The sequence below is a fragment of the Anthonomus grandis genome, chromosome 15, assembly GCF_022605725.1.
Source record: "Anthonomus grandis grandis chromosome 15, icAntGran1.3, whole genome shotgun sequence".
Taxonomy (NCBI): domain Eukaryota; kingdom Metazoa; phylum Arthropoda; class Insecta; order Coleoptera; family Curculionidae; genus Anthonomus; species Anthonomus grandis.
Window position 1 is genome coordinate 9,453,571 of NC_065560.1, and position 25,360 is coordinate 9,478,930.

General features: G+C 34.5%; 2 protein-coding genes across 6 annotated transcripts in view; both read right to left on the reverse strand.

Annotated features, from left to right (window-relative positions):
* The window catches only part of LOC126745183 (protein ECT2), a 93,107-nt gene extending 90,762 nt beyond the window's left edge, over positions 1–2,345 (reverse strand). For 2 of the 3 annotated variants that reach the window (XM_050452912.1, XM_050452911.1), the window contains exon 1: positions 2,036–2,345. In XM_050452912.1, the coding sequence (XP_050308869.1) occupies positions 2,036–2,117 (82 nt within the window). In that variant the 5' untranslated portion in view covers positions 2,118–2,345. The remainder of the gene's footprint in view (positions 1–2,035) is intronic. The other variant, XM_050452914.1, reaches the window with a different exon arrangement.
* A 15,933-nt stretch (positions 2,346–18,278) lies between these two features.
* Positions 18,279–25,360, reverse strand: part of LOC126745425 (choline-phosphate cytidylyltransferase B) — a 50,310-nt gene continuing 43,228 nt past the window's right edge. For all 3 annotated transcript variants that reach the window (XM_050453273.1, XM_050453270.1, XM_050453271.1), the window contains 2 exons: positions 24,438–24,742; positions 18,279–18,738 (listed from right to left, as the gene is read on the reverse strand). In XM_050453273.1, coding sequence (XP_050309230.1) covers positions 18,507–18,738; positions 24,438–24,742 — 537 coding nt within the window. In that variant the 3' untranslated portion in view covers positions 18,279–18,506. The remainder of the gene's footprint in view (positions 18,739–24,437; positions 24,743–25,360) is intronic.

The window sequence follows — 25,360 nt, forward strand, 5'->3', positions numbered from 1 at the left end:
ACTTATTAGGCAAAGCCCCCAGCTTATCAAACACCTCAGCCAGACTTATGACAGGACAGTCAATATTAATCTGGCTAAAAGACTTTTCAGGTGGGGTTGTGTTTGCATTTGAATAGACCGCAGAAAAGTGAGTAGCGAGAAATCAACAATCTGCTGACCATCAGTTGCAACACAATCTCAATCAATCTCAATCAATTATCTAAAAACATTTCCCTTGGTACAATGTTAGATGCTCTTTTCTTATTAACGAACTTCCAAAAATTTTTCGGATTACTAGTCAAGTTCTCATTCAAAGTAGCAAGATAATTTCTGTAGCACACTTGACTTAACTTTTTACACTGAGCTCTCAGAACGGTAAATTCATGATAATCTCTTTCATCATGGGATAGTTGGTATTTTTTATGCTTACTTTTTTTGAGAAATACCAATCTTTTTAATTCGGTAGAAAAATATGGAGGAAAGCTAGATGTCTTTTTTTTTTTTGAGGCACAAAACGCTGTATACCAAAGTTTAAAATGTTATAGAACTCTGACACCATAATGTTAATATCACTATCATTAAAAATAATATCCCAATTTATAGAAAAAAAATAATCATTTAAACCCTGATAGTTCCCATTTTTAAAATCAAAATAAAATTCCTCAACTTTAAGTGAATCCAACATTACATTGTTGTCTACTCTAAAATTACAGGTATAAGAAATATGATGAATTGAGTCACAAAAAAGTGGATCTGGAGACTTAAAACATTTTATGGCGCTATCGTTGGTAAACAGAAGATCCAGGAACACATCCCTGCTATTTGGCATATCAATCAATATCAATAATTATATATCAATATTACAATAAAACCTCTCTAATAGCCACTTGTAATGGTAAAATGTAAATCATAATACTATAATTTTTTAATCAATGAAAATCTTAAAAAGAGAAAAGTAAATTTAATGGTATAAATCTTTTTGCAATAATATGTATATTTGAAACACAAAATAATAATTTAAATAATGCATTACCTAGAGACATTGAATGCAAATAGGAAAATTTCAACTAATATTTCAACAAGATTGGCTCGTCCATACAAAGGATATACATATTGCAATAATGTCAAAACAATTTTTTATCTATCAATGCTTTCTTCACACCAAGATGAGAAAAATCTTTTTCAAAAGTCAATTTTTTGATGAATTAGTATAAGTATCTATTCATTAATTTGCATAATTTCAGTTGCAACAATCCAATACTTTTTTTGCTCATTTACTTATGTAATATATTGAATTGAATTGGAAAAACATCCTTGTTTACATGTCATCTTGTTTTATAAAAGAAAACTACATCAACACAAATTTTTGTATAAATCCAGCAAGTGTCTGAACTTCAAAATTTGCAAAATCATCCTGTAAAAGAAGTAGAACCACAAGACCTCATCGAACCCCAACTAGCGGAACTACCAAGGGAGATACCACATAGTCTCAAAAATTGGTTAATTTTTTTGTCCAGAAAGAATATTTATATTTCATGATTTTGGAGAAAATAGAAATTATAATGTCTTTTAAGATCAGAACAAGATTATAGGGTTAGTTTGGGTGCATATATTGGTTGCACCTTTTTATTGTTTTTTTTTAGACAATTTCTGATAGTTTATGTGGTGATAACCTCTTTGATACCCTAAATTTACCATATTTACAATATGCAATACTTACAATTTCACTAGTTATTATCAGAACCAAAAATATATACCTAACTAAAGTTTTTGAAGTAAGACCCTGAAATGAAGAGTAAAATGTTACTGAATGCTACTTCAATATAAAAAAAAAACCTTAAAAAGTGTGTATGGGTGCTACCTAAGGCCAATTAACGCCTTGCCGAATGTAAATATTAATAATAATAGCCCCACAAAAGCATAGAACTGTTTCAAAATCCTTAGCCTTGACTAAACTTAAGTCAACAGAATACCTAACCTAACTTATAGACTTTATTGGACGTTTTTCATAGCATTTAGAGTTTAGGGATATTCTTAAGGGTGTTTTAAGACTTACCATCGTTCTTCCCCGTGTCTTCCCCATTGGAGTCGCTACAAACGGACCCCTGAGCCTGAATTTGTCTATTATTTTCGTCCATTTTTGCTACCACTTTTGGTTACACCATTCGACAGGAATTCGCACAACACAAGCCAAAAATAACGTCCTTAAACCGCCTTCCGGGCTCGCAATCTAACTGGATAAAGAACTGTAGGATCGGGGACATGTTTTCCTAAATTTAAATAATAAAAGCGACATTTTTCCGAGTTTTTTTTTCTAAAGGTTGACAGAAAATCGAGAAAATGAAAAATGCATCATCGGAGGAATTTTAAAGTGGAATCCGGCACGGTGATTGGCCGGGTTGAAGTTTGACAGGTGATTCTGAGTCCTTATTGGTTGCCAATATTTCGGTTATAACTGGCGTTGCATCGGTTGGTTCGGGATGTACGTCAGCACGAACGTCAAACGTAGTGGTTTAATGCGACGTTGTCACATGTTGGATAATTTACTTGAGAATAAGATGTTAATAGTTTACTTTTTAAATTCAAAAAGCATTTTATACAAAAAAAATATTAAAACTTTATTGCCAAAGCATAAATATTGGTCCTATGAAACGAAAATTGGTAAGATAAATTGAAATGAATTCTAAATCAGAAGATATTTTAAACCCAAGGACTCCCTGTGAAGGAAATAATTCATGAAAACATTCAAAAATTCCCGGCTCCTACCAAATTCCAAACATTCCAAAATTGGGCTCTTCCAGGTCACAACAACCGTACCGACTGCAAAATGTATTATTTTTCCACTTGTGATAAGCCTAAGAAGCAAGGGCGTCGCCAGAGAGGGGCAGGGGGGGGGGCAGCTAACGCTAGAGGTCTAGCGTTAACCTCTAGACCTCTAGCGTTAAGCTCTAGAGCTCTAGAGGTTAACGCTAAACCAGTCATCCGGCTAATTGAAACTTTACTTTTGAAAACGTATATTTCGTAACTTATCACTTATTAATTTCTAATTTCACTTAATAATTAGGCTATTAGGTAACTTCAATCTAAGATAAGGCTTTACTATACCTATACATATTTATATTTCGGGGGCTCGAAGCGCTCGCAAGTGAAAAGCGAATTGAAACGACTACGCTCACTTTGAGCCAAGAACCTACGGATACTACGGAAACCGTACGACTTTGCCAAAGACGCCCGGTATCTAAAAAGAAAATTCAATCATTCCTGGTTGGAAATGTACTCACCATGGTTAGCATACTCCCGCCAACAAAAAGGAGCCTTCTGTAAATTCTGTACACTATTTCCACCCAATCTGAGCTCCGTTAGAGGTGTTTTAGGTTCGTTCATTATAAGGCCGTTTTGTAAGTTCAAAGATGTTCATGAATACCGCAAAAAACACGCAGATACTCACTTTCATAAGACGGCATTGGAAGCAGCTACATCTTTTCTTAATAATGTGCCAGTAGATGTGCAAATTAACAAATACTCTCAGGAAAGTCTTGAAAAAAACAGGAAAATTATAAGATCGATTATTTCCTGCATTGCGTTTTGCGGATCCCACGACCTAGCATTAACGGGGGCAAGCTATGGTGATGGAATTCTGAAAGGGCTGTATAAGATGCGAATTGACGCAGGAGACACTATTAAAAAAAACCATCTTGAGCATGGAAAGAAAAATGCAAGTTATCGATCGGTTGACATCCAGAATGAGATTATCAGTATTTGTGGAGATGTTATTAAGGCCGATTGCATCAAAAATGTGAAGATATCGAAAGCATATAGCATTTTAGAAGACGAAACAGCGGATATCTCTGGAAAGGAACAGCTCTCAGTTGGCATAAGATATTTTGATGAGAAAACCAGCAACATTGAAGAAGTATTCCTCGGATTTGCTGAGCTTACAGCCTTGGACGCTAAATCGATTGCCAAGGCAATAAACGAATTCCTGACGAAAGAGGATCTCTATCCAGATAAATGCGTTGGTTTGGGATTCGATGGTTGTTCCACGATGTCTGGAAAAGAAGGTGGCGTTCAGGCTATTTTGCGTAAAAAATACAAAAAAACAATATTTTTTAATTCCTCGTCACATAAACTCAACCTGGTAATCAATGATCTGAATGCTCTGCCGGAGATCCGAAATACAGTTGGGGCCATCAAAGATATAATTACATTTTTTCGTGAATCGGTTCTAAGAAGAAAATTAATACCCAATATTCCCAAGCTGTGCGAAACAAGGTGGAGCGAGAAATACAAGAGCATCAGAGTTTTTAAAGAGAACTTTTGTGATATAATGGAGGCACTAGAAACCCTGTCTCGAGATGGCAATATTGCGACAAGGAAACATGCATATCAGCTCCATGCTGCAGCTTCCGAAGTTTCGTTTATTTTTAGCCTTGTATTGATAGCCAAATATTCCGCTCTTTTAGAACCAACAGAAAACGTGCTCCAATCAGTCTCCTTGGATGCAGTTCAGGCATCACAGCATATTGGTCGTATTTTAAAACTGATCAAAAACCACCGTGGGAATCCCGAAAAAATAACAGAAGAAATTTTCAAAGATGCTTCTGTTATTGCGGAAAAAATTGGATTGGATATGAAATCAATACCGCGTACTGCTGAAAGACAACAACATCGTAGCAACCACCCATCAAAAAGCCCCTCAGAATTTTGGCGCAGGTCCATAACAATTCCTTATTTGGACTCAATTATAAATTCCCTAGAAATAAGGTTTTCTGAAGAAAATAGACTATCATTTACTTTGTCAAAACTACATCCTGCGCAAATGAAAAACATTTCTTTGGAAGAACTTGAAGAGGCTTGCGAGGAATTTAAAAATTTTTACGGTGTTACAAATAACCAAAATAAGATAGAGCTTTGGAAAAAATATGGGAGGAAAAACCAGAATCGGTCAAAATGAGTGATGTGGACATCCTCAAGGAAACTGATGATTTCTTTCCTGAAATTAAGAAGGCTTTACAGATCCTTGTTGCATTACCTTGTACGACTTGTACTGTTGAAAGGTCATTTAGTAGCCTTAGGAGAATCAAAACCTGGTTGAGGAGCACTATGTCTGAAACTCGACTCAATGGCCTCGCTATGATGAGTGTACACAGGCAACACATTTTTAAAAACTTGGACGATTTTGTTAACAAAGTGACTAACGAATTCGCAAAGAACCCTAGAAGATTATGTTTCAATTGATTTTCATGTAAATATTTTGTTCGGTTTTTATTTTTTTTTTAATTAAAATTTTTGTTTTTTGTCTTTAGTTCTTTATCATGCTGCCCCTCCTAGCTTACCGGCTGGCGACGCCCTTGCTAAGAAGACCGTTTATGTATAGAATAAATAGAACTGATCCCAGAACCGTACCTTGTGGTAAACCGCATGTTATGTCCCTCATTTCACTATAAACACGTTTAACCCTTACCAACCTGCTTTCTACCTTCTACTGGATAAATAGCTTTTAAGAATCGGATATTATTCTAGACAAAACGGCAACTGTGTAAAGTTTAGGTCCTAAACCATAAGCGTATCAAACGGATTTAAATAAAAATATTATAATTGAATGAAATTCATGTATTAAATCTTTACCTTGGTAGAAAAAGGGCCAATGTGTATAGGCATAGGAAGTTAGTTTATTAATGACTTAACATTATTGAAAAGGCCAAAGTCCAAAATACTTGTGTTTTAGCGAAATAAACAAAATACACAAAGGCCTATGTCCAATTCTAGTTAATAGAAAAAAGGCCAATCTCTGGACTTTTCAATATATTAGAAGAATAAATGAAATGGCCAAAGTCCATAATATGGACATTGGCCCTTTTGTATTATTTTATTTAGGAGATTGGCCTTAAGATTTTAATGCCTACCTAGTTTTTATAATTTCAAATTTTTAGTGTAATTTATTATATTATTAGTAAACTGTGTTCTGTATTTGAATAACGTTAAATTATCAAAATGAGCAAAAGGAGCCTGGAAATTTTGCAGAGATGACTGAGAAAAAACTAAAAAACGTGTAAGGAATGAAAAAAGTTGGATGGAAAATGAAAGAAGGGATCGCAAAGAAAAAGGAAAAGAATATTAGACAAAAAAAGGAATCCTATAAAGGGCAAAAGAGCTAAAGGAGCCATGCGAATGTAAACTAAAATGTTGGCAGAAAATTGAAGATGTCCAAAGGCAGAATCTATTTAGAGATTGCTACAATTTATCAAAGCATGGTCCAGATCCGTTTATAGCGGAAACTGTTAAGGAATGTGCAAAATTTAGAGAACGACAAAGAAAATCATCTGATAAGCAAATTAAACCTAGTCGAAGAAAGTTTTCAAGAAAGTACTTTCTCACAAATGAAGATCACAAGAATTTGGAGGTTTGTCAGAAAATGTATACCTAAATACTTTTGATTTGACCCTTAAAAAAGTGAGAGTAATTGTCGAAAAAGATTAAATGATTTAAATATTTGCTCTTCAGACGGTCGGGGAAAACATCAAAATCATTATAAGGTTACCGAGGAAAAAAGAGATTTTATTAAATCACATATTAATAGTTTTCCTACAAACAGTCATTACTCTAGAGAGAGAACATCAAAAAAATATTTAAGTCCCGATCTTTCAATTGCCCAAATCTATCGACTTTACATTCAGTATTGCGAGGAACAAAACATAAGCCCTGAAAAAGAGTCACTTTACAGACAGATTTTTAATGAAGAATTCAACTTTTCATTTCATGCCCCTGCGAACGACACTTGCTCTAAATGTGACAGTTTAAGTGTAATGTTAAAGACATTTGATGGTAAAAATCTTACAGAAGAAGAAGAAAAAACTAAAATTAAAGTTTTGGAACAAAGAAACGCTCACTTAAACCTCTCTGAAATGGCTTATAAACTTAAGTCACTAGATAAAGAAAACAGCAAGAAAGACATCAAATTTGTTGTTGCATCATTCGACCTACAAAAGTGCTTACCTACACCATATTTGCGTAATGGCGTTTCTTTTTATAAAAGACAACTCTGGACTTATAATTTAACTGTTCATCAGACTTCAACTGCCGGCAATTTGGGAATTTGCTTTTTATGGGATGAGTTAATTGCTGCTCGTGGAGGTCAAGAAATTGCTTCATGCGTCCGAAAATACATCTTGTCATTACTAAAGGAAACGGAAGTTTTAAATCTTCATAGTGATTCATGTTCGGGGCAAAACAGAAATATTTTTATGTGTAATATGATGAGCTATGTCTTGAAAGAATGTCAAGATCTAGGACATAATTTGCAAGAAATCAACCACAAATTTATGAAGCCTGGTCATACTCATATGGAGGCCAACACAATCCATGCAGCAATCGAAATATGCAAGAAAATTGCATATTTATGCAATATATTATGCAAAAAAGACTGCTGAAATGGAAGTCTCCCATGACTGAACTAATTTTATAAGAACTGTGCGCCGAAATCCACCCCTACAAGTTAAGGAAATGTTACAAAAAAAATTCCTAAATTTTAACAGCCTTTTGATAGAAAAATTGGTTCATAGAAAAAAAAATGAGATTGGTGAGGTTGTTCCGTGGATGCGGATTAAATGGATGAAGTTCTCCGTTGAACACCAGTTTCAGATTTTTTACAAAACGACCTTTAACGATAGTAAAGAGTTTAAGGATAGTAAAAGAGCTTTAACGATAGTAAAGAGTTTAAGGTTGTTGACCTGAGAAGAGGTTCTGTACGAAACCGGCCTGCGATTCTGGATATTGATGTGCCTAAACCTATAAATCAAGAACCTTTACCATTGGCAGATCTTAAAATCGAAGATTTGTTAGATTTGCTGCCTTACATTAGCGATTATAACAAACTATTTTATGAGAACTTATAAAGATCTTCCGACTTAAATGTTGAAGATATACAAGACCCTGAGCATGAAGAAAATAACTAACTTTCTCTGTTATTTTAGTGTAGGTATCATAAGCAGTAAAGATTTATGGCCACAGAAAATTTATTTTTCTAATGCTAAAAAATACGAATTTCGTGTATAAATTAAGATTATTTTCGTAATTGGGATTGTTTTATTGTAGCAAAAAGGCCGATGTCCATTAGCTCTTTAATACCGCCTTGGCCAATGTCCGCGCTTAGGGGCCAATGTCCATTTTTTTTTTGCAATTTAGAAGACTAACAATACATTTTCAAAAAAAATCCCTTCTTAATATTTAAAATCCCAAAAATAAATAAAGTAGGAAAAGAGGGTCACAATTTATAAAAATATAAAGTCAATCCATCTCATTAACCCTGTTTTTCTCAAAACAGCCGAAATGGATATTGGCTTTTCTTCTACCAAAGTACAGAAATATTATATAATATAGTATAATTAGACTAGTCAAAAAATTAAAATAAATTGAAATTATTCCATATTTATATTCACGAAGATTGCTACAATCAGCGGATTACGAACAAGGATTTTAAACAGCCGATTAATAGTGTATATTTCCAATAAATAATATAAATAGTTTCTCCACTGGCTAAGATATTAAGAGTCCCCATGCCTTTACATCCTCTTCCCATTCTTGGTTATTACTATCAATCATCAGCAATCAAAAAAATTAAGTTTTAGATTTTTTGTTTATTTGAAAATAAAATATTACTTTCACGTTCACCTAACATCTTTTAAAGCTGAAGCGTTTGATTAAACTACCCAGGACACAATATATTATAAAAGTAAATGTTTCAAATTTATTTCATATTAGGATATACGAACGAAATCATAAATATTCAATTTGTAAACATGTACTGTACGCCACTGTAATATTAAAATTAATACTATTTCCCCTCTTCCCCTTTTGCAGGCTATAATCAGGAAATATAAATCAGGACAATAATCATCCACCTCCACAAGTTGTTCTCTCCTTTTCTAACGGTCTTGCTGCTGTGATGTCAAAACAACTAGCTAGAACCTCACCAGCTAAAGAGAAGAGTATAAAAAGCGTATAAGAAGGAAGAGTATATTGTTAGAATACTATTTTAGGGAAAAATAGTAAAACCACGATATTTAAAATAAAACCGATTTATTAAACTCAATAATACAACGAGCCCGCTTAACATGATAGCCTAAACTAAATCCCATTACATATTTTTTAAAAACAACCTTCATTCTTGTTTATACTTTCTGGCGCGGTATCGTAGAAATGCTGAACTGAGTGGCCGTCTTTGCGTTCTTCTTGCTAACATTCAGCCATCCTGAGTTCTTGGTCTGGCCTCAGAACTCCAAAACTTAATTATTCTGAAAATAACATGTTAGCCATTATTCTAACCGTCCACGTGGGTCAACCCTCTACATCGACACCAGTATGCCTACCAAACAGGTAAATCTTGCGAATCAGCGATTCACGAGATAACCCAGAGGGTCGAACAATCTCTGAACAACAAAGAGATCGCCCTAGGAGCTTTCTTAGACATTGAGGAAGCATTCGACAATACATCATATGACTCAATCAACCGTGCGATAGCAGCACGAGGAATACATCCCATGATTGGCGGCTGGATAACCCAAATGCTAAATCATAGAAAGTAGCAGCAAATCTCAACAGCACAACGGTTAAGGCCAAAGTGTGCAGGGGAACACCGCAAGGGGGCGTACTGTCACCGCTGCTGTGGAACCTTGTATCGGACAGCTTGCTGACACGACTGGAGAGGCAGCTTATCCTCGCTATAGGATATGCTGACGATATAGTCATCCTTACACGAGGGGGTAGTCAGGCTCATGTATTCGAAAAAATGCAAAGAGCCCTGACTACTGTCGAGCACTGGTGTGAGGAAGAACAACTAAGGGTAAATCCCACAAAAACTACTCTGGTTTCCTTTACCAAAAGAAGGAAACTAGAGCCCATTAGAAACATAAAATTTTATGGAGAAAATCTGCGACTTGAAGACGAAGTCAAATATCTAGGAATAACCCTGGATAAAAAACTCAGCTTCAAGAAACATGTAATCCAGGCTAAAAAAAAAGCGACGAAAACTCTTATGTACTGTAAGAGAATGTTCGGTAGATCATGGGGACTGTCACCAAAAATGGTACATTGGATGTACACGACAATGGTTAGACCCATCATTACATACGCAGCACCTATATGGTGGCATGCGGCAGAAAAGAGGACTGTAATACAGATACTCAACAAAACACAACGAATAGCATGTCTGGGCATAACAGGAGCGATGTCAACAACGCCGACTGCTGCCCTAGAGAACCTGATAGGACTAAGCCCGCTACACTTAGTGGTACGGGCTGAAGCTATAACGGGGGCGAAAAGACTGCTGTCAAATGGCGCAACAATCCTATAGAAAGATGGGCACAATGCCTTATTTGACAAGATACAGGACCTTGGGCGCCTGGCCCTAAGAACAGATAGAACCAAGGTCACATACCTAGACAAACCTTTTGTCATCAAAGAGAAAAGGGGACCACTGGACGCAGAAGCGGACAGGCTCAGGCAAAGAGGTTACTCAGTATGGCAACCAAACGATCCAAGATCGGGGTAGCTGTGGGCATGGTGGAGGACGAACAACAGGGCAGACAACTTATGCAAAACCTGGGCCTCGAAACAACAAATTTACAGGCAAGCATAATAGGAATACAAACCTGTGTCCAACTGATGAGAGAAGGGCTGCCAAGAGGCAAAACCTTCGCAATTTTTACAGGAGACCAGGCTGCAACACTTGCACTACAACAGTTCGAGACTAAGTCAAGGACTGTGCAAAGCTGCTGGGAGGATCTCAAGAACCTCGCCGAAGCGCAATAGGCCAGAGATAATCCTAGCAGAGAATATGGGCAACAATAAGGCTGCAAGAAGGGCTATCCAACTTGCAACCCAGGGAGCCAGCAACAGCCTGGTAGGCCCTGAACCAACATGTTGTGTCCGCGATAAGACCTGGAAGAGGGAAATCGGCAACTGGCTAACAAACCAGAACAAATTCTACTGGGAGCAGCTGCAAAGATGGAACAATCCAAACAACTTATAGGCAGCCCACCCATGTAGCCCATGTAGGTGATGCAATGAGGAGGACGAAACAACTCTTCACATACTGTGCTTCTGTGAAGCATTTAATCAAACCAGGGCAACATTCCTGGGGGAAGAGAAACCCTCACCAGAGGGTATAAGAAATCTACCACTGGGCACAATCCTGGACTTCCTTGAAGCTACAGAATTGAACCTGTGGCACTAAACATATGGGACAAAATAGGACTGCTTCTTAGCAGACCGCAGTGTAGGGAGCCACAAGGCACCACCCAGCGGTGGAGTTGTGGAGTTTTAGTGGGTATAGGACGAAACAGACTCGACACTGAGTCCCACACTACTGGGGGCGGCGCCGGGTAAGCAGTGTTCATAAAGAATTTCTCCGACCCCAAAAAAAAAAAAAAAACCGTCAACGTCCGTTAGTGGTAGTATACCAATCATACTCTGTCAACTATTTCATATGTTATCCATTTGCTAACCGTTCTTTATCTTATATGTTAGTCGTTTAGTAACCATTGAGGGCGTTAGTCGTTTACTAACCGTTTCGCTTTCGTTAGTCTTTTACTAACCATTTTGCCGCGTTGTTAGCCGTATACTAACCTTTTAGTACAATCCAGGGTTTCATGCTGTCGACTGCCACCACAGTCCGTTTCTTTCTACAACTTTCCCGTAGATCCTCCACTTCATACCGATCATTGGGAAGCACCTTGAACACCCTGAACGGTCTCTTGAACCTTGAGAGTAAATTCTTGCTTCCACCTGTAGCTGTTAGAGCATTATTGATTCGCACGAGCTGACCTTCTTCATACTTTGTCGTTTCAGCACGTTTCTTATCAAAATGACGTCTCTGATCCTCAGAAATATGTCCTGATATCGTCTGGCGTAGTGCATGAATATCTACCCGACTTAAATCGGCTTGTACTTCGTTAAGGATATAAGACTCAGATATATACCGAGGCTTAAATCCTGCCAATGCCTCAAGTGGCGACACCCCAGTACTCTTAGTGACAGTACAATTAATCGCACACTGAATCGGCTTCACATGCTCGTCCCAACGATCTTCTGGATTTCCCGCTGCCGTTATAGCGAGGGCATTACCGGATTGAAAAATGTTTTCGTATGAAAGTCTCTTAAGATATTAGTTGTCAGCTGATCTCTCTTAAGCTATATTTTCTCTTTAAATTATTAAATAGTAAAATCCACAGCTTTTTTCTTTCAGGTAGAGTTTTATTAAATCCCCCGACTAGAGCTACACGACAAAAAATTCTCTTTCGTAACCGGAGTCGTTATGGGTTTAAAGGAGTACAGACCAACTAGTTAAATGGTATAACGTGCACTTTAGTAATTATGACTTTTACTAGTTTCAAAAATAAGATTTTATTTTTGAGTATCCTTACCTGATGCCTGATGGCGTTTGTAAGTAGTTGTCAATAAATAAATCGCTCTGTACTCAAACTCAGTAACTCTGCTATGACTTTAAATAAACTGTTTTTTTTGTCATATTAACATTATAAAAAAATATTAACTTTTTAATGACAATTATTAATAAGCTGAAATAAAAATAGAAAAGGTAATTAAAGATATTACAAGACAAAAAAACATACAACAAGAAGCTCAAACTTTATTACATTAAAAAAAGAAGTAATCTCTATTATAAATGTTATATAAAATTGATAAAAAATATAGTGCAACAATAAGCAATTAATATTTATTTTCCAATCAACTTAGCAACACAGTGTTTAAAATTTCAAAATATATTCAATGGTTCCGGACTAAACCCCCAATATTCCCTAAATAAAAGATCGCTTATATAAATAAATATAAAGTTTTTTTTTAACACTATAATATTATTATATGAGAAATACAATAAATACGTGCACTCTCTTACATTTCACCACTTTAACAGCTTCGCCATAGTATCAATAAATTAATATACAATAATTTATTAAAATCGAAATAAATAAGACTGCCCTACAATACAGCATTGTTGCGTACGTTTGTGTGACTTTATAAATAGTGCAGGGTCTATCAAATTCGAGGGTGACGACCATTATGGTATCGTAAAAAAAAAAACTTAAATTCAAAAAACCTTTTTTTTATGTCACTATATTAATTTTACGATGTTTCGTCGTTCAGCCACCATCATCAATTTTTAATTAGTGCTTGTAACTGTATCACCCATGCATATTAAAATCGCTTTAAGGGTAAAAAATTATCTACTCATCTTCCTCTTTCTCATGAAGGTTTTATGAAAAAAATACCCCAAATATTTATTGGAACTGTGATAAATCGTTAAAAAGTTAGCTGAAAGTACTAAGTATTTAAATCTGATATAATACAATATAATATTAACCGGGTGAAATCTGAAATGAAATTTGGCATGTGCACTATCACCAATATTATAGCAGCATTTTAAAAATATTAAATAAACATATTTAGTCCTATAATATTAACCCATTAGCCCCGACGGCTACCGAATGGTATCACAAAACATGTGTCTCCTCTCCAGCACATTGTAGTCAAGGTCGATGTCAGAAGATCGTGCGCCTGGCGGATTAATGATGACTTGAAAGTTGAATTTCAACTATCGTAAGCGGCTGTTCGTTTTGTGAAGTTTTTTTGGCGGTAGATAAGTTTAAAGTCACGCGTGTTAGTGCTGCACGTAAATCATGGAACCCCGATAGGCGTAAGTATCTTTTTAGTTAATTCTGTGTAATTTTCAATGAATTTATTGTTATTATTTATTGCAATAAAGGTGACCAAATACCCTTGAATGTAAATAAACCTTCTTGAAACTCACATGACGTCACTATTATAAGTCAAAAGTCACTGATACCATATGGTATCCGTAGGCGTTTGTGGACCTAGCAGTGTCATGTTTTAGGCTTTTTTATTTTTATGTTTTTTTAATGTTTTAGAAGAGGTTTTTCGCTTTCCCAAGCATTGGATATGCTTGAAGAAGATGACGAACTGCTACAAAATGTAGATGAAATATTTGTGAAACCTCCTGCCCCAACGTAGACTCAGATGAGTCTACTCCTCAGATGAGGAGGAAGGAGAATTGATATGCAACCTCAATGGTAAAACTAGGTTATCACTCTCAATTCTGTTTCTCCTTATTTCAATTTTCTAGGCCGTCAACTGTGCGCTCCAGCCGAAATAAAGTTAGTAAATAATGGCAGGGTTGGAGAATCGAGTAGCTGTAATGAATCTAATGATAACATAAGCATTTTTTTAAATATCATGATATTTTTTATAATATTCAATATTTTTCTAGGGCGCTGAGCAAGTGCGGGAGCCAATAATACCTTCAAAATTAATTGAGTCAAATCCCGAATCGGAGTGGATTGCAAATCGACTTTTAACAAAAGAAGCTGCAAAATGGATACCTGGTGATATTCAACCAATGCCCAGACAATTTCCGGAACCGGACTATTATAAGTACAAAGACATGTCACCTGTTAATCTCTTTGAGTTATTTTTTGATGAAAACATTTACCAATACCTTGCTGAACAAACCCAACTTTATGCCCATTTTAAAAATGAACCTGATCCAGAAATAACATCAAACGAAATCCGCTGTTTTATTGGAATTTTAATTCTTACTGGATACAATCCCGTACCTTCGAAACGGTTATACTGAGATGTGAAAGACGACCTGCATAACAAACTGGTAGCAGACTCAATGAGGAGGGATAGGTTTTTAAAAATTCAAAGATTTATCCACATGGCCGATAACACTAAAATAAATCAATCAGACAAGGCTTGGAAATTACGCCCTCTGAAGAGACAAAATTTTGTCCAATTTTCAACCTACTCAAAATGTGTCTTACGATGAATCAATGATCAAATATTATGGGCGCCACGGATGTAAGCAATTCATCCGTGGCAAACCTATCCGCTTTGGTTACAAAGTATGGGCTCTAAATACTAAAGATGGATATCTGGTTGATTTTGATCTTTATCAAGGCAATGATCCTCGAGAACAAGCGGACATCAGCAAATTAGTTGGTAAATGTGCAGCGCCCATGATTTTGATGTTAAAAGAATTACCACAGCCAAACTTGCCATATATAATTTACATTGATAATATGTTCACCGGTGTAAATATATTAGCTTTTCTTCGAAATTTAGGTTATGGCGCAATTGGAACGATTCGAGAAAACCGAATTCCAAAACCATGTCCGTTGAACAAAAAACAAGATTTTCAAAAAAATAATAAAGGTTTTTATGAACAGATTATTGAGAGAAATGAGGGTGTTCTATTTGTACGATGGATGGATAATGCTGTCGTTACTATAGCATCAACGAGTTCCGGTGTTCAGCCCGAAGGAGCAGTAAAAAGATACTGCCAAAAAGAAAAAAGGTACATCATGATTTCTCGTCCTCACTGTATCGCTGCCTACAACCATAATATGGGTGGTACCGATCTTATGGATCAGGGTATTGCTACGTACCGAATTGGAGTTCGTGGTAAGAAATGGTATTGGCCAATTTTTACTTGGCTGATAGACGTAGCACTGCATAATGCCTGGTACCTTAGATGCAAAAATGAAAAGCTTTCAGCACTTAATTTTAGAAGAGAAATCGTCCAAGTATATTTGCCCAGGTATAAAACAATTGCCAAGGTTGTTGGAAGAAGCTCTTTTTCAAAGAATGTACATACAGATATCCGTTTTGATAGGATTGATCATTTTATGGTTTCATGTAACCGGCGAAGATGTGCTGGGGTAGGATGCAAATCATTCGGTAGAACAATGTGCAGAAAGTATAATGTGGGCTTGTGTGTCAATTGTTTTGCCACTTATCACACTAAATAAATTTATTTTGACATATTTTATTTGTATTATGCAGTTCAAAATTTTTTGCAATTAAAAAGTCTTTAACGCCGATGGATACCATATGGTATCAGCGTTTTTTTTCAACTTCCAAACTCCAAAAAAAAATTAAAAAGGTCAATCTAAGATCGTTTACCTTTATTTTCTACAAAACAATCAAAAAAATAATCAAAATAATAAAAGAAAAATCTCGGCGTTAATGGGTTTAGGAGTTCAGTCATAAATAAGATTTATTTGATTGATTATTAAACAAGTAACATCATCAGAATGTTTTTGTTAGTCTTGTGAGATCACATCTTTGCTGATAATTTTTTTCGTTTCTAAGCAGTTTATATTTTTATTTCTTGTTCAGTTTTGTTTGTACTCTTGAGTTTATCTGTGATGAATTTAAAAGTATAAAGATTCAACATGTCAAGGCGTGTACGTTTGTCTCTGTGCAAATAAAAAAAAACATTTTGGAGAAACTAAAAAATGGTGAAAAAAAACTAAATTTAAGTAAATAGTTTCCAGAACCATATTTAATTTTAATGGAACGAGTACCTTGAAAGGAGTTCCAAGAAGTGTCAGAAAAAGAAAAAAATGATAGTGTGGTGGATAGCAATATCAAGAGATTAATTGATATTGCAAGATCCATTTATTAGTGCTTCTCGAGTTAAACAGCAGTTGGGACATGTTTCAACATTGGTAAGCAAAATAAAACGAAGACTTAAGGAAGCTAGTTTATACGGTAGAAAGTTAGCGAAGAAACCTTTTATCTTAATAAAGAACAGAAAAACCAGACTATTTGCCAAAGAGCATCATAAGAAAAATGGAAAACAGTACTGTTTTCAGATGAAAGTCTTTTAAATTGTTCAGATCAGTGAATGAAAGATTAACCCAAAATATACGCGACCCACAATAAAACACGATGGTAGTGGTATTATGGTTTCGGGTTGCTTTGGTATTGGTCCATTGGGTCAAATCGAAGGTATTATGGATCGTTTTGTATAACAAAACATATTAAAAAATGAGATGTTGCCTTAAGTAGAAGACACCATGATGGGATATCCAACATGACAATGACTCAAACCAAACATCAAAACTAGTTAAAAGTTGGTGCTCATAAAGTTGACGTTATACTTTTTACCAGTCTAGACCTCAACTCAATCGAGAGTTTGTGAAATGAAATTGATCAAAACAAATCTCTCTAATCTAAGTTAATTGTATGAAAACGTATGGAAATCAATCGCTCAAGACGTTATTGAAATTTTTTTTAAATCAATGAAAAAAAGATGTGAAGCGGTCTTTAAAAGTAAAGGATGTCTTACCAGATATTAAATAAAATTTATATTTATTTCAGGAAAATATGTTTAGTTCAAGTTACTTTACTTTTGAGTGATACATTTAGTAAAATATTTACTTTTAGTATATAAAGGTCACTTAAAATTTTAAATTCAATTCTTAATAAAGTTTTTTTATTATTTCATATTAAATGAATGAATGAAACACGCAAAAGTTAAAATTATATGTGTATGTAAACATTATATAGGGTGAAATATAAAGTATGAATATCTTAATTATGCTTTTTTATACTATTTGCAAATAAAGTAAAATATTTATAATAATGAAAAAACTATACTCGTATTACTAGCAATGTAAGTATGTAGGTTTCTGTTAAAATCCAACGAAAAAAATAATTTCTTATAAAGGATGTTCAAAAAAATCTAGCTGCCTATTAAATTTTTTTACGTTACGCTAGTGGCAATTTTTTTAAAAATTGACTTCATCAATAATTGATAATTCACTACAATAACCTGCATGCGAAATTTAATTAAAATTTAACTGTAGTTTATGATAAATAAACAAATAATTATTCTTAACTTTGACACCCTGTATCTTTGTTATTAAACATTTCTGAGAAAAATTTTATAATGAAAGTCTATTTCTTTTTTAATTCTCTATCAAGTATTAAAATAATGACGTTTGAACTGGACCACCCTGTATAAAAGTCGTCCCAATTCACCCCCGGTTTGACGGTAATATGCTAAATTTCATTAAAATTTTTCAAAAAACAATTTAACGAGTTAAATTAAAAAATTAAAAAGTTAATTAAAAATTAAAAAGTTATACGAGTGTTCTTGTTATTCTTGGGTACCAGGAATAAGTCAAAAAAAATTGATGATGGTCGCTAAAAAATGCAACGTCATATAAGTTTTAGAATATTATAATATAGGACGAAACTTCCGGGCACCAAATAACGTAAATAAAGATTTTTAAAATTTTTGTTTTTGTCCGCACATATTAATAAACATCAGATTATGCAACTTTATCCCACTTTAATTTACCTTGTATCTTTTACGATTTCCGAGGTCCCAATGATCACCCTCGAATTCGGGACACCCTGTACAGAAAAGCTAAAAAATTGCCAAAAAAATTAAAATATTCACACACACAAAAAAAAAAAGAAAAATATAATATATTTATATACAAATAAAGAAAATTGTAAATAAAATTTCTCACTATAGATATCGGGGCAGCATAGGTAGGTCAGTTACCTAAAACATGTGGCTAAGGTCACCGCTTAGTTTGACACATCAGAGACCAGATCTTGTAAGTAATTGAAAATTAGACGCTCTGATCCGTTGCGACGGCCAAATCCACCCCCTTTAGCGACGCTGGCGACATCTAACTATGCGCCGACGCAAAACTGTCTTCTTCGTCGCTATAGTCCTCCAGGTGTAAATTAATCCTGGAAGAGCTACGTGAGCCGTAGCGGGGGGTTTTCCTGGGAGGTACTCCCTCCGCCTCTTCGAAGAGGTCGTAGGAGCTTCCGTTGGTGGGGCTGCCGGGTGGAGAACCCGGTGGGCTCAACGCGTTCAAGATCTTGTCTTTGCTTTCGTGCCAGATGTTCGAGAGACTGTAAAAAAAGTATACCATTGATGTAAGTAAGTTCAAAAATACTAACGTCATCAACAAGAGATACCACAACAACGCCACACATGTTGTAGAACAAAGGGATTTATCTTTACACAATTATGTCTAGCGTCAGAATATAACATGTGGTAGAAACAAATCCAAAAATCTCATCCATTATTCTCTAAGAGACCAACATACAAAATTGACGAAAAACACAAAGTCACGGTCTCACATGTAATAAAACGAGCTACACGTGTTTCGCTCTAGTTAGAGCATCATCAGGCCTTTAGAAGCCATCCACACACTTCACAGTACACGCGTGACCATTTTGTGTCTCTATTTTATAATATTAAGGTAAGCACATGTTTTTTTCTAGGCTTCATAGCTATTATATTTTATGAAATAAGTATAAGAAATGCACTTTATAGGTTAATACACGCATAATTGTTTTCTTTAAAACAAGTTTATACCTAATACTTTTCTATTATTGAATAATTCCTGCATGTTCAATTACTGGTTTAATTTTTTTTTGAAATATAGTAAATGAACAGTGTGTTCATTTACTGGATTTTACTTAAAATAATTTTTTATGCGAATTTCAACCTTAAACATATCTTACATAGAACTGAACTAACTTAAATATTAGCATTTATACCCAAATGCAGTCAAACCAGTAAATGAACGTTAATAGAAAACGTTCATTTACTGGTGTTCATTTATTGGACGACAATTAATTTTCAGATGGCTCCAAAATATTCACGTTTTAAATACACGGAGGAAGCTTTGGATGCAGCAATTAGTGAAATTCAAGCTGCAACTATTTCATTAAATAAAGCTTCTTCTAAATATGGCATACCAAAGTCCACTTTACATAACAAATTAACGGGAAATGTGCCACATATTCGAAAAATGGGCCTCTCTACAGTCTTGAGCGCTCATGAGGAATCTAGATTAGTTAATTGGATTTTGTCAAAAGCCAAATTGGGATTTCCGATGCATCCCAATGAGGTTAAGGACTCAGTATAAAAAGTCCTTAAAGATTTTCAACGACCAAATAATTTTACTAATGACAGACCAGGAGATAAATGGTTAAAGCTTTTTCTTCAGAGGCACCCACAAATTTCAAAAAGAAATACAGAGATTATTTCCAAAACTCGTGCTGCGGTTACTGAGGATGGTATAAGGCAATGGTTTTTAGAACTTATCCAGTACCTAACTGACAAAAATGTATTAGACATGATGTCGGATCCAGCTCGCATTTTCAATACGGATGAAACCGGTATAAGAACGTGTATGAAGTCAGGTTTGGTTCTAGGGCCCTCCAAAAAGTTTAAAAACCTTTACGAGATTGCAGGCGGAAACGAAGAGTCAATTACAGTGCTGTGCAACTATGCCGCTAATGGTGTGACAGTCCCACCAATGATTGTTTTCCCATACAAAAGAATTCCTAAATAGCTAGCTTTTTCGGTGCCAAAAGGTTGGGCCATTGGAAGGTCCGATTCTGGGTAGATGACCAGTGCAAAATTTTTTGAATATATTGCGAATATATTTTATCCCTGGCTTTTGGAAAATAGCGTTATATTTCCAGTAATTCTTTTCATAGATAGACATAAGTCCCACTATAATTTGGACCTGTATGAATTCTGTGTGGAATTCAGTATATTTAGACCCCTAAAAGTTGAATGGAAATCTGTGTGGCGACTTCATAAAAAAAAGAGTTGTACACCAATTACTCGGCACAACTTTAGCATCCTCTTTAAAGAAGCTTTTGATAAGGCTTCTAAACCAGAAACCATTATGAATGGATTCAGAATTTGTGGCCTTTATCTATTAAGCCCTGACTCAGTTGATTATTCAAAGTGTATTTCGACCCGGCGTAATGAAATCTTTCAGAAAAGACCCAGTACCGAATTATCAATAGAAGACTATAAATGCTCCTTGAAAGTATTGGACCATTATTTAAAGGTCAATAATATCACAAATTTGTCCAACAGTATAGATTCTTTTAAAAAATTTTGCGAAAAAAACGCAGGTGACTCAACAAGTTTTAATGACAGTAGCGATAATGTTGACCAGTTATTTAGCGAGTCTGAAATAAATGACATGTCAGTGAAGATACAGAGCGATATATTTACAGATTCCTTTTTAAACGACTTGTCCCTTGAAATTGACGGAGTTTTATATGAGCCTCCCACTTATCAGACACCACCATTACCAGAAATTGATGTAATTACACCTATTTTATTACCTGGTGTGCATTTGAATTCCCAAATAAAATCATACTGCTTAGAAATTCTTGACACGATTATGAGAATGCATTTATTATATAGAAGACAGAGAATTCCAATCTGAGTGTATGGCTATTCCAGCCAAAACTCTCCCTTGCAGCGAAGAATAAAATATTATCCAATATTGTCATTAATCCAGGAAATAAAAGTTTAGATAAAGTTTGGGAAAATCATCTTCACTGGCCAAAGCAAGAGGGTGTATCAAAAAAGAGAAGTGAACGTGTTCAAATGCCCTACGCAATAACATCCGATAAGTGGGTGAAACATCAGAATGATGTTTCAAGAAAAAATGAATGAATGGAATGAACAAGAAAAAAAGAATAGATAAAGAAAACATAATAAAGAAAAGAAAACTGAAAACGGCTTTAAAGAAAACGTCAACTGAAACTAAGAAATTAGCTAAGAAGCTTAAAATGGTTGTTAAAGAAGGGGGACCAGAAAAAACAGAAGCTTCAAAAAAGTTGATAAACGGAGTTCGAGAAAATCAAGGTAATTTTAATTATACCTAATAAGAATTTAGAATAAAATGAAATTTAATGTATTATGCTTTTAAAGAAAAACAAAATGAGACTTCGTGGTTATAAGTTACCAAAAGAAGAGGTATCCAAATTTAATAAAAAATATAGATCAGGGTGCCCAGGAATATGAGATCAGCGTTATGGAAAAGATAAAACCAAGTTTTTGGAGATGGCTCAAAAATTTGGACAAAATTTGGTATAATGCAGTATATATAATTTAAATATTTCATAATTAAAAAAACCTTATTAAAAATAAACCTTATGTTCATTTACTAGTCTTATAGTTTTCATTTATTGGAGGAGTTCGTTCATTTACTGGGATTTTGGGCATTTGTTATAAAAATCGGCAAAATTTTAAAAAATATAAAGGGTAACGTATCTCTTGTTGTTCATAATAAGAGAAAATTGTCGAGACTTTTGTCTTTAAAAATGTTATAGTACTTAAGTAAATGTATAACTGATTTACAGGTACTCTAACTCAAAACTTTTATTATTTGTTCATTTACTGGTCTAGTGACCCTATAAATCTGTTGTAGAATCCTTATAAAGATGTGGTATTGTTGTATGGGGTGGTATGTATAAGAGTACATTGAGTTCGTTGAATGCTGCACAAAATTATTTACTTAAAGTAATTTATAGAAAAAATAGGCTTTACCCTACGAGGTTGTCATACTCTGATAGACTATTTTTGATGTACGGTCTTTATACATCTTAGAGATAAGAGAGTATGAAACAAGAAATAAAACTAATAATTTTATAGAATTACCTAAAAGTAATACTAATGCAAATTTGAGATTGGTTAATAATTTTGCACCCAAAATAAATTAACTTATTCCCCTTGAAATTAAAAATTGCCAAAAAATTTATGTTTTTAAGAAAAAATTTCGATCATATATTTTTGAAAACATAGACATAATCTATGTTTTAACAGGTTAACGGTGATATTTACCATTTACCGACTTTTACTAAGAGCACCTTTTTTATGTAATAAGCATAGGAACATCATAATCTAATGCCCAAACGGGCAGAAATTAAAGTCTTAAAGAAATGGGCCTAAATTTACCAAATATCCCCCTGATTCTAAAGGCCCCTGGTAATATTTTTTTTATTTAGTAGGTTCAAAAAAATTAACGTACTAACAATAATTTACCTCCCAAAATTGGTTGCGGTAGCTAAAGTAGTTCCGGAGCTATTAAAAAAAAAGTAGTTTTTAAAGGTTATTTTCAAAGAGCTCTAGCTCCCTAAGGAAGCTTTTCCGTACCCATGTTTATATGAACTTTTGTTTTTCTTTTGACGTTTTCTATCTGCCCTAGACGTTTGTAACATGATCAACGGAACACCCTGTATAAAATTCGAAACATATAAATATGATGAATACAAAAAATTAATTCAAAGTTATATAATACTATACTGATCTGTGGATTCTTAAGAAGAGTTCAAACCTTTCTTTTAAAACGTTACAACGCCTTATCCCTATTCAAAACGATTGTTATCAATAATTGTCTTTTTGAAATCGTCAAATTGACGCGAGTGAAAATAAAAACACCGTGAAGACTGACCAATCATAACGAGGTACATATCTGATCAACAGCGCCGAAATGGCTACTTTGCGGACCCAGTTATCGTTAATTTTGCGTACATGTTACCTCATCTGAAAAGTGCAGAAATCAGTCTCCTTGGGTAGAAAGTAAATTAGTGACGAATCCGTTCTAAGGTGCAATATTGGCTCGACAACATATTGCCGCTGGTGAGAACGGAACAATGTTGCACGACCGCAATTCGGGAGAGGCAATTTTTTTTCGACGGATTTTGAGATTGATTGATTAATAGAAAACCGTTATTTTAAATTTTGGTAAAAAAAACTCTGCTTATGAAAACATCAACTTGAGTGAGAAATCAGTTATTATCACAACTATTTTGGAAAGTTTTATACGAATAGTAAATGAAAATAATGACCAAGAGAAAAGAGAAAAAAAAAGATGCAAAGAGCCTAAAGCTTAAAATTTTATAACCAGGAAAACATCATACTAGGCTAGATGAAATCAAGTGTAAAACAGAGATTCCCCATCAGAACCCAGCTATGGCTATGTATACTTTGTGGAAATTACAATATTAATATAATACTTGGGCGAATATAATTACAAGGCGCTGGTTGAATCCTTAATAAGGTATGGAATTCCTATCTGGAGAGTCTGTACGACAGTTCCTTAAACAGCTAAACGTAGTTCAGAACTATTGTATTATTAAAGTTGTCTTAAAGAAAAACAAAAGGTACTCCACATCTCTCTTGTATTCTGAAGATGTTCCAAATATTAGAACTGTCTATATTTATTCTGGGTGCCTACTTATTTATGCCAAGCCATCCTCTGCTGTAATAGTTAATCACTCCCATAGAACTAGAAATAACGTCAATAAATATCTTGTTATACCAAGCAGTAATTCTAATATTAATTTAAGATTCTTTAATTACCTAGCCCTTAAGTTCTGCAACTTGCTGCCTGTTAATATTAGGAACATACATAGAAAAAATATTTTGAAGCAACAATGTTAACATTTTATAATTGAAAATTTAAATTTGTTTCTGGTTCTACTGTAGTTGTATTTCTATACTAAATATATTTAAACTAGTTTTTTTTCTCGTTCAAACATTTACTGATTTTAGTTAAGTTAGCTACTAATTTTAGAATGTTTAAATCTATGTAGCGATTATAACTGCACATACAGATATTTATATCTAGGTGTAGTGTAGATATTAAGATAACCATAGTTAGTATAGAGACAAGCGTCTCTCATTAAACATTCATGTTGGTTACACAACTGTACATACAATAAAAAAAGTGAAAAGTATCTTAATTACTAAATATTATTAAATTACTAATTAAAAAATTACTTACCGATCCTTTCCGAATAAAAGCAGAAAATTTTCGATAAACTCCCTACTCTTCTCCTCCCATTTGGCGATCATATCGTCCTTCCTCTCGCCGATAGAGTCCATCACTCTCTTTCCCTTGTCTTTTAAGTCGTGGATTTTATTTTGAAAGCGGATTTTCTTCTCGCTGAGATACGAAATGTTAAGGTCTTTGGCCGAGTATCCCCTCGCGAGGTTTCTCCTCACGTAAATATCGTAGTCTCTTACTATGCGCGCTACTATGTCCGAGGTGGACACGCCTTCGGTGCGTTCTGTTGCTACGAACATTCCCTAAAATTAGAAGAAATACAATGTTGCTGTTACTGGGACTGTTCTAGTGAAATGTGGTGTACAACAAAGGATTGTTTTATTGTTTTGGGTCTATTATTCTGCTTGCAGTACCTAAATGCTAAAACATCAAAAATAGTTTAAGAAAATTAAGGTTTAAATGCAGAATTACAGCCCTAGCTAAGCTACAGAAAATAGATGGTTTGATCTTATATATTTGAAAGAAAATGCCTCTTTTTCTCGAAATTGCAGGTTTTATTCACAGTTTCCCCGTGGAAGTCATCAAGCCTACATCATTACATTGATTGTAAACATCTTGTCTGAACCTTGGGCTTTGAGCCACTAGTAACCTCTGTCACTAAGAATATGCCTCCCGAGGATGTTATGGAGATCTCTTTTTTATACTTTTTTAATGTATTCCAAAACCAAACGTTCTCTGGAGTAAGGCGTTGTAATAGTATTATGTTGATTACTTAGCTGCTCAGCCAAGGTGCCTAATAAATAATATTTGAAACATTGTCTTGTGTTGATGAGATGTTTTTATAGGAAGAAATATATTGTAAATGCAAAATATTATCTTGGTATCTTGTAAAAATGCATCAGGTTGATATTCATACATTT